This window comes from Typopeltis vanoorti, chromosome 15, assembly GCF_054136105.1.
Source record: "Typopeltis vanoorti isolate ZY-2024b chromosome 15, IOZ_Tvanoo_1.0, whole genome shotgun sequence".
Lineage (NCBI taxonomy): Eukaryota > Metazoa > Arthropoda > Arachnida > Uropygi > Thelyphonidae > Typopeltis > Typopeltis vanoorti.
In genome coordinates this window covers 32,888,754-32,905,885 of record NC_143563.1, presented here as the reverse complement: position 1 = coordinate 32,905,885, position 17,132 = coordinate 32,888,754, and the positions used below count along the sequence as shown (strand labels likewise).

At 36.6% G+C, this 17,132-nt stretch overlaps 1 protein-coding gene across 3 annotated transcripts in view; it reads right to left on the bottom strand.

Annotated features, from left to right (window-relative positions):
• LOC150098581 (dual specificity protein kinase CLK2-like) overlaps nt 1-17,132 on the bottom strand; it is a 152,591-nt gene that overhangs the window by 38,564 nt on the left and 96,895 nt on the right. For all 3 annotated transcript variants that reach the window (XM_090405819.1, XM_090405818.1, XM_090405820.1), the window contains one exon: nt 10,014-10,104. In XM_090405819.1, coding sequence (XP_090261945.1) covers nt 10,014-10,104 — 91 coding nt within the window. The remainder of the gene's footprint in view (nt 1-10,013; nt 10,105-17,132) is intronic.

Sequence of the window (17,132 nt, the reverse complement as noted above, 5' to 3'; positions counted from 1 at the left end):
ATGATCTTCTCAAAATCAGGATAACATTTGTTCTATGATGAAGAAACTGGTTGATGTTTATAGCATAGGGGTGGGGGTCTTAAAGTTAATTTTAAAAAGACAATATTTGGTGGAGTAGACAGAGACGTAGATCTAACCAGTAAAGTCAAGGCAGTTGGTCATATTAGATATTAAAGATCTATTATTCATAAGTCAGGAACATGTAAGAGATGTAGTTGGTTGTGCTAATCAAGGCTGAAATATTATTATGCAATTGAATAGCATGCTATGGAGTTGGGATGACCATTCACAGTGGAGAAGGAAATTACAAGGCAACTGCAAAACCTTGGAAATGCCTTTTAAAACTAAGTAGTCACTTACTTGAAATTTAGTTTAGGTATTATTTTAACACTTTTTTTTTGGGGGGGGGGGGGGACTATTATAAATAATTCTTGCTCAGTTTCATGTCTACATTACCTTTCGAACTTTTTTTTTTGTATATACCTACTGTTTCTTTCAAACATTGTACAGTAAAAGTGCAAATTAACTGTTTACTGCTCATCTGATTGTTTACATTCCCACAATCTGCTCTCATGCTTTGTCAGAGTAACTGGCCAAATGGATAGCACAACCGTTCTCCAATGAACAGGCTGCATTTACAGAGATCAAAAATTTCACATGCCCAGTTACTAACAATAAAAATTAAATGAAATATAAAGAATGTGCGAGTTACTGCTGATGGCAAACAAAAATTAAGGAAATAAAGTAGTAAATCTTCTAGATGCTACTACAGGTATTGCAAATGAGGGGAAACTCATCCAACATATGAGAAGCATAAATAAAAATCTGAGGATGCATTTGTATACATAATTCCTTTTTAAAACTGAGATGCAGTTTACTTGGATAGATGTGAGTGTGAAATGAACAAGTTATTTTTCATGGAAGACTGATAACTGGTTAGCAGGCTCAGAACAGAAGTGGCATGTAACATGCAAGAAAAAAAGGGCTGGCAGCAAAATTAAATAGACATGTTAGGTCTTACAAATTATTGAATATATTTGAATCTGGCTGTTGTCTATTAAAGATTCTCTCTCTACACACAATTCGCACCATGGGTGAGTAAAACATTTTTTGTGACCCAAGATTTAAGTGCTATTTCTGGAGTTCAGCCTATGAATATAACTTTTTATAAGAGAATAAAATTCACTGAATATGGAAGAAAGCTATGAAGGCTTTTCAATTGAAGATGAGTTCGATGGTCTTATACACAGCTTTACACAAGACTAAAAAAGGGGAAGGGGGGGGGGGGAGAATTAACCAGACAATCATGATTTTCATGAATATAACAGGTCCTTCAGCCTAATATATAGGGATATATAGATACACTATCTACCAATAATTGTCTGGACACTTTAGCAATTTACAATGATACCAGCAGACACCCTAATATCAGGTATGTCCACCTTTGTCTTTTATCACTTCCTGCACCCTTTGAGGGAGGCTTTCCACCAATGTGCAACACTCATTAGGAGGAATTTGTCTCCATTCCTCCACCAAAGTAGTACTGAGTTCAGTGAGAGATCGAGGATGTGCTGCTCTGGACCGCAATCGCTATTCCAATTCATTCCACAGATGTTTGATCATGTTGAGGACAGGACTCTGCAGAGGGCAGGGTTTAGCACCCATCTCCTCATACCATTCCACAACAAAATAACCACAGTAATAAACTTAAAAAAGCATAGATATTTCATACTGAAAATAACAGCACATCATCAGTGTGTGTGAAAATGACAAGCAATTCAAATAACAGAAATACAAGGTAATTACAAAAATCAGTTTATTAATTTAAAATAAAAAAAATAAAAAAAGTTGCCACATACAGGAAAAATACAAAAAAATATAGAAAAATGAAGCACTGAATCTTTACCATTTCTGTACATTCTTCTTACTCAGTCTTTGGTATTTTGTCAGCCAGTGTTTATCCAAAATCTACCATTACTGGTAGTTATATTCATCAAAGTCTGCTTATCACACATTCCAAAAACATTGCGTTTCAAGTGATTAATCAATAATATGTTTGCTCCTTTACTTCAGGCTCAAAACAACAACTTCCATCAAAACTTTAATGGAATTAAATGGTTCTAAGATCATTCTATTATATGATCTTAGAACCATTATATTAAATCATCATTCTAAGAGGCACTCCATGTCACTATGGAACATTCCCTCTTCCAGATCACCCTATTTTAAGCCTTCCTCTTTAGCAGTTTATAACTTCAGATTATTCTAAACACCTCCTTTAAAGAATGCATATTTCAGCTCCCCCCCCACCCTTTTTTTGCCTATTATCTTCTCTTCTAATATGCTTATAAACTATTCATTATGTCTCCATATGCATCCCAGGAAATTCATTCTTTCATTTCATTCGTGACTTTACATTAGTTTTTTTTTTTTTCTCTCTCTCCAATTTATTCCTAGCAATTTTCTCAAACAGTACATTTCAAATGCTTCAATTCTTTTCCAGCCTTCTGCTGTTATAGTCCAAGTCTCAACCATACGATATACTCCAAGCAAATGTTTTTATAATTTTTTTTTTACATGTCTTTACTTATCTTACTTGTAATAAATGATCTACTTCTTTTGCCATAGTTTCTTCAGATTTCCAACCTACAACTTCCATCTTCTTGAATAATTCCTCCAAGATATATGAATGATTTTACTCGTTCAACATTCTTACCTCAAATAACTATTTTGTCTATCTTATTTTGTTCCTTTAAACCTGTCACTATTATAGCTTTTGCTGCATTCAAGTCCATAATCAAATAAAATATCATCAATGCATCCTAGATAATATCTGTTTTAAATTCTATCGATTCTCAGCTAATATAGCTATATCATTAGCCAAGTGTATCATCATATGTATCTGCACTCAACCTACAATTACCCCATTCATTCATTTTTATTAAATTTCATTGCATTCTCTGTATACAGGTTAATGTTAATGAACTTATATTCAAATTCAGTAATAATTCTATACAGTTCTCCTTTGCTTTTATTCATTCTTCTTTAATATTGTTCCTTAGCATTCAATACTGTTCCTTGCCTTTTACAGTTTTCTTTTCTTCTTCTGCTAACCTAAATATCTCATTTGTAAGGGTGATAACATATAACCTTGTCTTAATTTCTGGATGCTTCATTTTTCTGTATTCATAACTTTATTTTCTGGCTAGTATAATGTCTTAATTAGTCTAGATCTCCAGTCTATTCCAATTTCCTTCATTACTTGAAAAAGCTTGTTCCATCGTACATTGTAGTTTTATTTACTTCTTTTATTTTTTTTCCCTTTGGTCTATTTACTCTTCTTATCGCTTCTCTAGTTCCTTGACCGTTCTGGAATGCAAATGGATCTTCATCTCAATAACATTTAATATTTTATTTTATTATATGCTTCATCATATTTATTACGAACTTTGAAGGATTACTGAATAAATGTTTGATAATTTTTACAGTATGTTGCATTCCCTTTCTTCAGTATTGTTACCATGAAACCTGGCTCTGTGTGTAAGTGTTTTTAAAATGCCGTACTGTTGGACTTCGGAAATCTGCTGTAGGACAGTCCATATTTCAGGATTTAACAAGGTTATTAGTTCTTGTTGTAGAGCTGTGATAGAGCTGTTTAGCTTACTAAGCTCTATGTGAGTAGTGGCGATTTGTTCTCGAAGAAGCGCTAAACTCGCCCGTCGATAAATACGATGTGCCTTTGCCGATTGCAACTTTTCTTTGAATTTCAGAAAAGATGGAATAATGTCGTTGTCGCGGCATCGTTTAAGGATGTGTTTGCCATCTGGTCCCATGGACATGACACTTTGGACGCTTTTGTCACCTACCTACGGGCGAGTTTAGCGCTTCTTCGAGAACAAATCGCCGCTACTCGCATAGAGCTCAGTAAGCTAAACAGCTCTATCACAGCTCTACAACAAGAACTAATAAACTTGTTAAATCCTGAAATATGGACTGTCCTACAGCAGATCTCCGAAGATGCAGCAAAAAAAAATTCACAAAAGTTAAAAGCAAGCACCTAAAGAAATTTGAACTACTACAACAGCGCCAACATACGAAGTCCCGACCGCAACTTCGACGAGACCACGTGGTCGTAAACCTATCGTCGGAAACACTCACTGAAGAAGCTAAGAACGCTCTCAGTTTAGGACATAACTTTGCCGTTGCCCCCAAACAAATTCCTAAACTCGAAATTATGATGAAAGTAGAACGGGGTATCCACGATCTTCCGCCAGCAATGGCCAATAGCGTGCGACTAGACATAGCAAGTATTATAAACAAAGCTAAGCCTCCAAAAAGTAATATACCACATAAGCAAATAACTGCCTTAAAAAAGTTATAATAATAAAAATATTATTATTACAAAAGCCGATAAAGGAAATGCAACAGTTATCATGAATAAAGAAGAATATAACAAAAAAATGCAAGATCTCATATGTGACAGTTCCACGTATCAAAGTATACGTCGAGACCCTACAATGTCGCAAAAGAAAAAAGTCCGAAAATTACTGAAAAAAGTGACATCATGGCCCAAAGAAATCATCAGGAAAATAAAACCAATTCATGTTAAAACACCCCATATTTATGGATTACCAAAAATCCACAAAACTAATGTTCCCCTACGCCCCATAGTTGATAGCATAGATAGTCCCACATATAAACTGGCACAGCATTTAGCTAAGTCGCTTGCCCCTCTTACTGGCAACTCCTCTACTTTTGTATAAAATTCAATCCATTTCAAAACACTGGTTAAAAATCTAATCCTAAAAAATTCAGACATAATGGTTAGTTTCGATGTCACCTCCCTATTTACCAATGTACCACTTATAGACACTCTTGATTTAATCAAGTCTAAATTTCCCCCAGGTATTTTCGAATTATTTCAATTTACCATGAATGCAGGTTACTTTACATGGGGGGGGGGGATTCTACAAACAGATTAATGGTACTGCTATGGGTTCTCCCCTCTCCCCCCCGTTAGCAAAATTTTTACATGGAACACTTTGAAAACAAAGTACTTACCACAGCTACATACAAGCCACAAGTTTGGTTGTGCTATGTAGATGATGTGTTTGCCATCTGGCCCCATGGACAAGACACTTTGGACGCTTTTCTCACCTACCTAAACAGCCAACACCCCAAAATTCACTTCACAGTAGAAAAAGAATCAAATAACTGTCTACCATTTCTTGACACATTAGTCACCTGCCTTTTAGATGGATCACTATCTTTTTCTATTTACAGGAGGCCTACACACACAGGAAGATACCTACATAAACAATCACATCATCATCCAGTCCAACAGTACGGCATTTTAAAAACACTTACACACAGATCCAGAGCCATTTGTTCTAACGATACAGCTCTGACCACTGAACTCCAGTACCTGCGCCATATGTTCTTAGCCAACGGCTACAATCCCTACAAAATAGAAAAAATACTACATAGGCCCATTACTCTGCCCCCCCCCCCCCCCCCCAATACACAAGAATACAACATGACCATTTCCATTCCCTATATCAGAGGTACATCGGAAAAGATAGCCAAAGTATTGTTGAAACATGGCCTTCGCACCACCTTCAAGCCTCATGTCAAACTGGCAACTCTGATCCACTCGCCAAAGGATAAACTTCACCCTTTAGCACACCCAGGAGTGTATGAAGTTCCATGTGACTGTGACTTGGCCTATTATGGGCAAACAGGAAGATCAGTGAACATCCGCCTGGAAGAACATGAAAGATACATTCGCTACTATTACTATGGCAAGTCGGGACTGGAAGACCACGCTTTGGACACTCCTTCACACAGGATTAGATGGAGGAAAACGAATGTGCTATTTAGGAGTCGTTATAGATCTGAAAGATTATTTTTTGAGTCAGCAATGGCTTTGAAGAATTCTCCCAACCTTAACAAACATGGTTGCATTAATTTGCCAAAAATTTGGGAGACGGTTATCCTAAGAAAAACTCCTGGATAACTGCTGCCTTTTTTTTTTTTTTTTTCCGTTAGAGGGCGCCAAAAATAAGACTTTAGATCTTTTGTCTTTTGCAATTATATTGTTTCACTCACTCACTGTCGCGTTTACATGTGTGTTGTGCTCTGATGATGCTGAGTTGAAAATCAGCGAAATATTAGCGTTAATAAAATATCCTTGTGAATAAAAGTGTTTGTGGTGTTGTTAATACCGTGAAAAATAAGTCATGAATAACCATCAACGCCTAAGCTTATCAGTTAGATCATGACACATAAGATTAGCTTTGCTCATGCACTCCTAAATACTACCAACATCAAGTTAATAACTTCATTTTTAATATGATTCTGCAATATGCCATCTGTTTACTCCTTTAATTCTTCTCAGAATTCTCGTATCTGTGGTTTCCAGTCTTTGAACAAAGGCTTAGCCAGTTCAGTTGAACATTCCTTTAGCACATGTGCTGATATATAATCTGCCACTATTGCCGAATTCTTATCCAGGTTATGCAACAGCTCTAGAACCCCCTTATAATGCACCTCTATCTATTACATAAACTACATTACACTGTGTTACATAAACTACGCTGATAGACCTGGATCTGGTTGAATACCTACTGCAGCTTCCTGTCCACATTTCAGGCTTTTTCTACCTACACACACACACTTCTGATTACGTTCTTTTTGGATACTCTTTCTACCTTTCAATAGCCTCCAAATTTTGCCACCTTTGCAATGCATTCTATATTCTTACCAAAGTTTTTCTATATTTTTCCAAAAGTGCTTTGCTTTCCTACATTTTTTCTCTGCATATCAAAAGTTTCCGAACTTCCCTAGTCCATCATGGAATTCTTATTTTTTCTATTGCTGCAGACAACTTTACTATATGCCTCTCTGGCTGAATTAATCAATGGTTTCTTCAAAGCAGGGTTGAAATAAATATCAGAAGAATGAATTATTTTTTGATCCTCAGAAAATTATTCTGGAAAGGAATGATTTTTTTTCTTCTTTTAAATATATATTTAAAATATATGTATTTCTACCCTACTGAAACAATGCACTGCTTATATCTTCTCTATAAATAATTTTTTTCTTTTATTTCATTTTGTATTTCAAAAAGTTTAAATTATCAACAAGCCTTTTCCCTGTTAATGGTAACAACAAATAAAGAAGAATAGTCTATAAATGAACAATATATATATCCCCCTCTCCCAATGGAGCATTATTTTCTGGGAGTGAAATTGTTTTCTCCAACGCAGAAATATATCTTCCGAGGAATAAATAAATTGTTTTAATTGTTTGGATTATGGGATTTAGAATAGAGGACAGATTGCAAGTATGTGGATTACAGACTCTGATTAACAGAAGAGAGACAATATGATAGAGGTCTATAAACTTTTCAATGGGTGTTATAGCATTTCAACGGATGAAATTTTTTGTTATATGGAAGGTGGGGAGAGAACATGGAGGCATCCATGGAAGTTAAGTTTGTTCATAGGCAAGATCTAGGTTTTTTTTCTCTCATAGAGCAGTGAGTGCATCTAGTGTGAATGAATTTAAGGGAAGGTATGACAGCTGGTTTAGTTGATTTATAGCCGTCCTTGACACCATTCCAGCAGGATAGCTTGCAACAGCACACTTAACACTATCATTTAGGTCACTTAGATCAGCGTTCTTCAACCTTTTTACACCTACGGACCAGGGAAAATAGAAGAAATATTTCGCAGACCGTCTGACGGCTAAAACAAAAACATAAACCAATGTAGATAGTATTTTATTTATTAAATCCAATGTTATGAAATTACAATTTTTAGCTAGTGCAACATCTGTTGCTGCTTAGAGGTTAGAAAATTTGATATACGTGGCTGGAGCGTTGTTTCTGAGAGATGAAGAAATTTTTGGCGGACCACCAGGAAATTTCCGAGGACCACAGGTCAAAGAACAAGGACTTAGATTGTGCTGTTGCACGTATTAATGTTGAACTCTTTTTTCTTTTCTTTCTATTTTTTTTTTTTTTGTGGCTTGTTGATTCAGTAGACTGCCACAGTGTATTAATCAGATTATACAGATTTTGACTGTACAATTTATTGCAGGCCTGAAGTGGTTTGAAAAAGTTTCATGTTTTGTTTCTAGAGCATTTCCAGACTAAACTGCAAGAAATAAAATAAAAAGGAAAAAAATTAAAAAAAAAAATCTTTAGCCCACTCATGGTACTACAACTTTTTTTGTGATTGAGAACCACATTAAAAAAAGTTCAACACATTAATAGGCACAACAGCACAATCTAAGTGACCTAAATGATAGTGTTGGATGTGCTGTTGCAAGCAACCCTGCTGGAATGGTGTCAGTATCTAAAATATATTGAGAATGGTTCGATAACCAGAGAAAATCAACAGCAGGTCTCCAAGATGAACAATCTCTAGTCGATAGAATAACGTAGGTAAGAGAAGTTGGCAAGACAGATCTGTAACCTAGGGGACAAGGATTGGCTCTCAGGACTGGGCTGGCTGCGGTCCGAAGCAGGTATGGCACTGCATCGGGACTGGGCAAAACTGTCCAGTGATGGAACGGTTGAGCTCAGACCAGCATCAGGGCCTTCTCGTGGACTGCCTCAGCTGCGCAGCATGCCAAATGGGCCATCTGGCACGACTGTTTCGACTGGCAACTAACAACCAACTCAGAACTGGCATGGACCAGGAGAATCCGACTGTCTAATTAAAACAAAGCATATTGCAAATTGGGCTTTGAGAGATGTTGCCACCAATGTCATTTTTGATCAGTGATCTGAATGTTTAAGTGGAAGAATATCAATCAAGATCGCGGTAATTGGCAGGAGTAAACATGACTCTCCTTGAGGTAGACGTGTTAGATGGAGCCCTGGTCTAGCTGGTGAGATTACTTACTATTTCTATTCGAATAATTCATCAGGGGAAGCCTGATGTGTGCTGAAAGCACAATTCTTTGATGAACAATTTTTATAAGATATAACAGGATAATAATAAATATTTATATAAGTTTTTCAGTAGTATACACCATCAGAGGGAGCCTGTTAATAGCTACTGGAAGTAATCCAAGGTGACTACTTTCATTATACCGGGTCCAGGTGACCTTCGATGATCCCAAAGAGATATGCCTGGCCTAATTGTAGATCCGAGAAAGATCGGGCCTTCGTACTGTCTTTAACGTGGAGTTGGTCACTCACTCTGGTGCACCTGTGTGCCCATCACGGAGAATTAAGACAAATATGACAATGTCTAGTTGGACTCACTGAGGCAACATGCCTAATAATGAATTACTATGAGTGATGAGTGTATTATTATTTGAAGTTCCCTGGTAGGAGGGAGTCTAGTTCCTAGTTGTAGGCTAGTTAAGTTAGAATTAAGATAATCTGTAAGTTAGATTAAGTTAGGAACAAGTAGTCATGTGCTTGGTCAAATATTTGAGAGTATTTTGGTGCAAATCAAAAATGAGGCGCGTTTAAAGGCAGTGCTAGCTGGAGTAGCGATCGCTCTGGCGATGAGGCCACTAGAATGGAAGCATCAAAGCAGCCGTTGAGACTATGCAGCAGCTGCTTCCTACGCCACACCATTCAGGTGTGACGTGCGAGCACCAAATCATCAGCAGACGACATAGGTACTGGTCTGGGTGTCATGCTTAGAAGAGTAGCCACCATACTGCAATCTACCGAGACTCATCTAGCATAAGGACCATAATAAAATGCAGTGCACTCTGTCATGGATGGATATAATAGCAGGTTGCTTCAGTTTCACTAGTGACTTTTTTCCTATGAGAAGGACTCAAATTATGGGAAAATATACTCACCCAAGAACCCTATCCACTTTTTTTTTTTTTTAATGATGTATCCCAATAACTCAACAGGAGTTCCATTTTAGGTTGATTTAGTGGTGCTATACAGTGTTTGGAGAATTACCAATATACATAACATACTTAATATTTAAAATATCTTAATATGCAAGGAAATGAAGACTTTAAAATATACTTACTAAAAAGTCAAACACACTAAGACCCAACATTTCAAATGCGATACACATGTGTCCATGATAATCAAACCAGTCCAACATTTTAACACAAAGGCTGAAAAATAACAAGTAAAGCTTATTCACACAGTTTGGGAATAAAATATTAAATGACTAGTTAATAATATTACATAAAGACTAATATCATCACAAAATAACACTTTGCTGTTTTAAGGATACTTGTGACATAAGACTGAATGATATATGCACGTAAACACAAGAAAGATATTTAATTAACCAAATATTTCGGTCTGGAAATAGCAGACCATCCTCAGTGGTATTACAAGAACAGTTTTAAAAAATACAAGCTAGAATACTAATATCTCTACTTCAAAATATTACGTTTTATACTTAATACTTAGTGATATAACATCACGCAGCGTGTTCTATTTTTAACGATCTATTATTAGTATTCTAGCTTGTATTTTTTAAAACTGTTCTTGTAATACCACTGAGGATGGTCTGTTATTTCCAGACCGAAATATTTGGTTAATTAAATATCTTTCTTGTGTTTACGTGCATATATCATTCACAAAATAACACTGTTACTTAATATATGGAAGAATACAAACTAAATAAATAGTGGCTGTTGACACATTGTCAACAGCCACTGCATTTTGCTATGGCTGTCAAAGATAGTTTACCAGATTTTTGGTAGAGTGAGGTAAATGTTGCATGTTGTGGCAGATTCCAGATATAGTCATTCAGACTTATATCTGTTTCACTGACATGGTCTCCTACTACTATGAAACTGCTGTAATTTTGTGTTTCTCAGACAGGCAATATTAGCTGTTCTCCCAGCTTTGTCCTAAGTAACAGCTTTGGAAGAGCAAAAGATGCTGTGACCAGATGATTGAGAGGATCTTTTGGATGAGACCTGAATGTTATATCTTTTTAGAGCATGTGACATTTTTTCTAAGCTGCTCTGGATGTAAAGAACAAAAATGGATCTTTTGTGATCCAATTGCCCAACATGTAATATGCTTGCTTCATGTACTCAGGAGGGCCTAACAAAATAGTCTTGATAAGTGGATGTACTAAATAAGCTGGGGAAAAAAAAAAGAAAAAAAAAATGCAATTGTCATCATTTTGAAAAGACTATAACGCTGAAGGGATGAAAATAATAGAATGAGAGCAATTTTGTTTCATAGCCAACTATTAAAAGCATTTCTCAAAAATCAGAAATTATTTGGTCTCCCACAATTTTTTGGACTTCAAAATCAGCTATTGCCTTTGCAAAGCAAATTTGCAGGCAACTCTGGCCAATACATATTCCATTACACATATGCATAAAACACAAAAAATCAGACTTGCAGAATCAACTTTTGGCCCATGATGCAGACTACAAAATGGAGAAAAAGAGCACTTCGACCAAATAAAGCAGATGGCTTCTGAATTGAAAGTACAACTAAGTCAAAAAAGTACATACCCTGAGCATTAAAATGGAAGTTTGATATATATATATATATATATACACACACACACACACACACACACACACACATATATATATATATATATACATACACATATATATATATATATATGTGTGTGTGTGTGTGTGTGTGTGTGTGTGTGTGTACAGACACAAAATGGGATTATCTGAAAAAAAAGCTGCAATTAATTTGAAACCCTGCCATGCCTTCCTCCAAACTGTGAGAATTCTGTGGATCTGCTTGAATAAGAATGGCTGCTGTAATTAACAGGATGCCAGAAGAAATGAGAAAAATCATGACTAATAGTGTGACAGAAATAACAATTTCATCAAAATCAAAAATTATGCAGCTTCAGCATCCTTATGATTTTACTTGGAATGACCCAAAACGCTTTTTTTTTTTTTGTAAGTGAAATATTTCTAAATTGTCACTAATAACTGGTAATTAGCTTACGAAATTAACAACGCATATAAAGGATATTGATTAAAGGCAACTTTAATGAATAACTTCAATATTTCGGCAACATCACGTTGTCATCTTCAGGAACATAAAATATGGTATGTGCACGCAGGCACTAACAAAAGCAAATGAGGAAGAAGGCAAGAAACTAATATTGTTCCTAAAGTCCTAATGGTGCTCTCTGGTGGGCTAATTTGGTTGTCTTGGCCGTTGGGCTGAAGTTCTCATAATGTAAGTCTCCCAAATTTGGGATAGTTTCATGCACCCAAATTTGTCCAGGTTTGGAATGTTTTTTAGAGCTGCTGATGATTCCTTGAATAATCTTTCGTACTTAAACTTGCTGCGGTGTATTATTTTAGTTTTCTTCCAACAAATTCTATGGTGGATATCTAAGGCATGGTCTGCCAGTCCAGAATGGCTGTATTGGTGAAACCGGATGTAGTCTGTGTTCTGAAATCCTGATATTTGCTGTCCTGCCTGTTTGGCCAAAGTAGGACAATTTGCAGCTGCAAGGGACCTGGTATACACCAGGTAGGTCTAGGGGAAGTGGTTGGTCTTTGGTAGAGCGGATAAGGGATGCCAACTTTTTATATGGTCTATAACAAGAAGTCAGGTCATATTTTTTTGAGGATATTGGTTATTTTCTCAGAGGTGCCCTGGATGTAGGGGATGGTGATAGATTTGGTGTAATCTTTATTGTGGAGAGGGAGGTTGTGGTTTACTGGTTTTAGTATTTTTTGGGGATTATAGCCATTGGCTAAGAAAGTGTTGAGGATGTGATTTAGTTCAGTGGTTAGGGCATCGTCGTCTGAGCAGATTAATTTTGCCCTGTTATATAGTGTTTTTATAACCCCGTATTGTTGTGAGGGGGGTGGGTGGGATTGCTGGTGAATGTATTTGCCAGTATGGGTGGGTTTTCTGTAAACAGAAAAACAAAGATCCATCAAGCTGATGGGTGATTAAAGTGTCTAGGAAGGGGAGGGTGTTGTTTTTCCTCTTTTTCTAAGGTGAACTGGACTCTGGGGTGTTGGTTGTTTAAGTGTGTTAGGAAGGAGTGGAGTGTATCTGAGCCATGTGGCCAAATAGCCAACACATCATCCACGTATCAAAGCCAAATAGTGGGCTTTTGTGGGGCAGAGTTTAGGTCTCCATAAAGAAATTGGCCAAGGGCGGGGAAAGTGGCGAATCCATGGATATCCCCTCTATCTGTTTGTAGAATTTTCCTTGCCAAACGAAATAGCCTGAGTTCATTGTGAACTGAAATAGGGCTGAGATATCAGGAGGAAACTTGGCTTGGATGAGCTCTAGGGTTTCTTTGAGTGTGACATTAATGAATAGAGAGGGGACATCAAAACTGACCATTATGTCAGTGTGTTGGAGTGAGAGGTTTTCTATACTGGCTTTAAAGTGGACTGAGTTTTTTTATGTGTGATGGTGTGTTGCCAGTATAGTGTGTGAGCGTTTTGGCTAAATGTTTGGCTAATTTATATGTGGGGAAATCATTGTCATTCTCTATGGGACATAATGGCACATTTTGCTTATGTAATTTTGGGAGTCCATATAATCGGGGGGGGGGTTAGAGTTATAAGTAAGAAAGATTATTCAAGGAATCATCAGCAGCTCCTTAAGAAAGTCACTAACAAACTAAAACCTTATAACTCTAACCCCCACCCCTCCCGATTATATGGACTCCCAAAAATACATAAACAAAATGTGCCATTATGTCCCATAGAGAATGGCATTGATTCCCCCACACAGAATTCGTTGGAAGAAAACTAAAATAATACACCGCAGCAAGTTTAAGTACGAAAGATTATTCAAGGAATCATCAGCAGCTCCTTAAGAAAGTCACTTTCTTAAGGTAGGATTATATTCAATAGGGAGGTAGGTAGTATGGTCTAGTACTAAAGCATTAAGATTACCTTTGGAGTCCTTTTGATTGAGCACAACAGTGGCGTTTCCCTTATCCGCTTTGATGATTACTATTTTTTTTGTTTTTCTTCATTTCTAGTAGAGCTGCATATTTGTCTTTGGATAAGTTGGTTTTTGGAGGTTTTGCTTTGGTGAGAACACCAGCTACATCCAGTCTGACGTTGTTGGCGATATGGTTAGGAAGGCTGCGAATCCCACGTTCTATTTGGATCATGATTTCCTCGGCAGGTATTCTTTTAGGAGCTAAGGCGAAATTGTGGTGAGTGCTTCAGGCTTTAAAACTACAGACAAGAGGTTGACTACAGTGTTGAGTGGTGGCTGTGGTAAGGAAGTAGAATTCATTATCAGGTTTTCTTATTTTTTCAGGTGTCGACTACGTATTTTTTCGAATTCTTTTCTTGCCGAAGCGCATGAGATGCCATAAAGAATCGTCCAAAGATCATGGCCAAGCATATCTGAAAGCTCTTCCTCTAACGCCTGTAAGGTTTTGTTTTCGTCGGCAAAGAGAACACACATCGCGGTAATTTGTTCTCTTAATAGGGCGAAGCTAGTGCGATTATAAATACGGAGAGCTTTCTGTGAAGTAAAACGGTACTTAAATTTAACCCAATTAGGGATTACTTTGTTATCCCAACAGCGTTTTAGGAACGTCAGACGATTTACTTGTCTCAATATCTTCAGCCTCATTTTGCCGTATTGACGGGCCTTTCGTGCGATGGAATCTCCGTGGATGATCATAATTCTAGTAGCAAGGCTTATACATTGGTCATACATAACTGGTAATTAGCTTACGGAATTAACAATGCATATAAAGGATATTAATTAAAGGCAACTTTAATGAATAACTTCAATATTTCGGCAACGTCACGTTGTCATCTTCAGGAACATAAAAATATGGTATGTGCACGCAGGCACTAACAAAAGCAAATGAGGAAGAAGGCAAGAAACTAATATTGTTCCTAAAGTCCTAATGGTGCCCTCTGACAGGCTAATTTGGTTGTCTTGGCCGTTGGGCTGAAGTTCTCATAATGTAATTCTCCCAAATTTGGGGTAGTTTCATGCACCCAAATTTGTTGAGGTTTGGAACGTTTTTTAGATGATTGATGACTGCTGATGATTCCTTGAATAGTCTTTCGTACTTAAACTTGGTGCGGTGTATTATTTTAGTTTTCTTCCAACGAATTCTATGGTGGGTATCTAAGGCATGGTTTTCCAGCCCAGAGTGGCTGTATTAGTGAAACCGGATGTAGCCTTTGTGTTCTGAAATCCTGATATTTGCTGTCCTGCCTGTTTGGCCAAAGTAGGACAATTTGCTGTTGGAAGGGCTGCAAATTGTTTGCCGCCCTTGCAGCTGCAAAAAAACTATTTATCTTGAAATATCTTGAAAGATTATTCAGGGAATCATCGGCAACTCGAAAAACTGTTCCAAACCTCAACAAATTTGGGTGCATGAAACTACCCCAAATTTGGGAGACTTACATTATGAGAACTTCAGCCCAACAGCCAAGACAACTAAATTAGCCAGCCAGAGGGCACCATTAGGACTTTAGGAAGAATATTAGTTTCTTGCCTTCTTCCTCATTTGCTTTTGTTAGTGCCTGCGTGCACATACCATATTTTTATGTTCCTGAAGATGACAATGTGACGTTGCCAAAATATTGAAGTTATTCATTAAAGTTGCCTTTAATTAATATCCTTTATACGCGTTGTTAATTCCATAAGCTAATTACCAGTTATGTATGACCAACGTATAAGCCTTGCTACTAAATTGCCAATATTTCAAGTTTAAGTTATTTTTTCTTTATTCTCATACAATTGTGCTCTTCCTGGCATTTTTATTCTTATTCACCATAGTTATGATAGACTAATGTGAAGCTGGTCTTTCCGATCATGCCCTAAACACCTTACATAGAATTGACTGGAAAAGCACCAGTTGTTTACATCACATCAAAACATGGTATGTTTTGATGTGATGTAAACAATGAAGCCTGTGAGATTCTTATCAACCACCTCAATCTGAAGAATAACGATGGTCTTAAAATCCCAAACATATGGAAGGCACATATTCGACCCACAGAACCTTCCTTTTTAAGAATAACTATAAACAGGACTAAAATCCAGGATCCTAAATCAAAAATAACAATTGTAATGCTAAAAACAGGACATTATTGTTACTGAAAGAAAATTATCTATAAGAAAGAATGTTTGCTCATGTTATCATAAATAGAATTTAGCTTGATGCAGTTTCTAAATGATTGATTAATTTGTATTTTTTTATTTCACTAGAGGTTATGCCAATAGAATAACCTGTGATCAAATCATTGTTTCCCTAGCTTACTGTATGTAATGTAACTCAGCTTGTCCTGTATATTTGTATATGCTCCAGATGATGATCTTAATATGAAGATCGAAACGTCAGGAAATTAAAAGTTATTTATAACACGGTTGTAAAGTCCATAATTTCTAAAACGAATGCTGATCACCGTGCAACACTGAAAGAAAGGGCTTCTTAAGAATCTCTTGCATATTAACATTGCACGCCCATTTCATTCCTACCCTATTTATTCTTCGTAAACTAGAGAGACATTCCATTATTACATTATTTAAGTATTTTTAAATGAGTCCCATGCACTGCTGACATCCTTCTCATGAAGCAAATTATACTTGGGGACAGAACTTTGCATACCCCTCAGCTGTTAAGTTAGTTTCTTTGTATTTCAGCATATAATCTTTGCTTAATGGAACATCCACAAGATTAGCTATTTCCCAAGTCAGTACAGTATAATCATTGTCACTAACTGGAGGCAGAACAGTCACTTCTAAAACTCCCTCTGACACTATAATCAGATCTAACATTCTTTAACTTCAAATTCCTTCTTGTCAAATGCTGCTTGAAAAAGTTGTCTTGCAACAGCTAAATAAATTCAATTTTATATTTCTCATGAGATTCCAATCAATGTTCAGATAATTAAAGTCACCCATGAATTACTTGTTTCACACTCATCATGTTTATTTGGTAATATACTTCATTACTAGCAACTTATCTACTAGGTCTGTAACAATACTCCATTACAGAATGAAAGTCATCACATGGAAAATTGTTACTAATATTGCAATCAATGCTTTCTATCCTAACTAGACTGAAATCATCCAATATATCATTAGCAGCATACCCCTCCTATCCCATGCCAATCTATCTTTCCTAAAAAATACTATACTCTTCACAATGATGCTAGCCTCTGATAGCCAGGTCCTCACT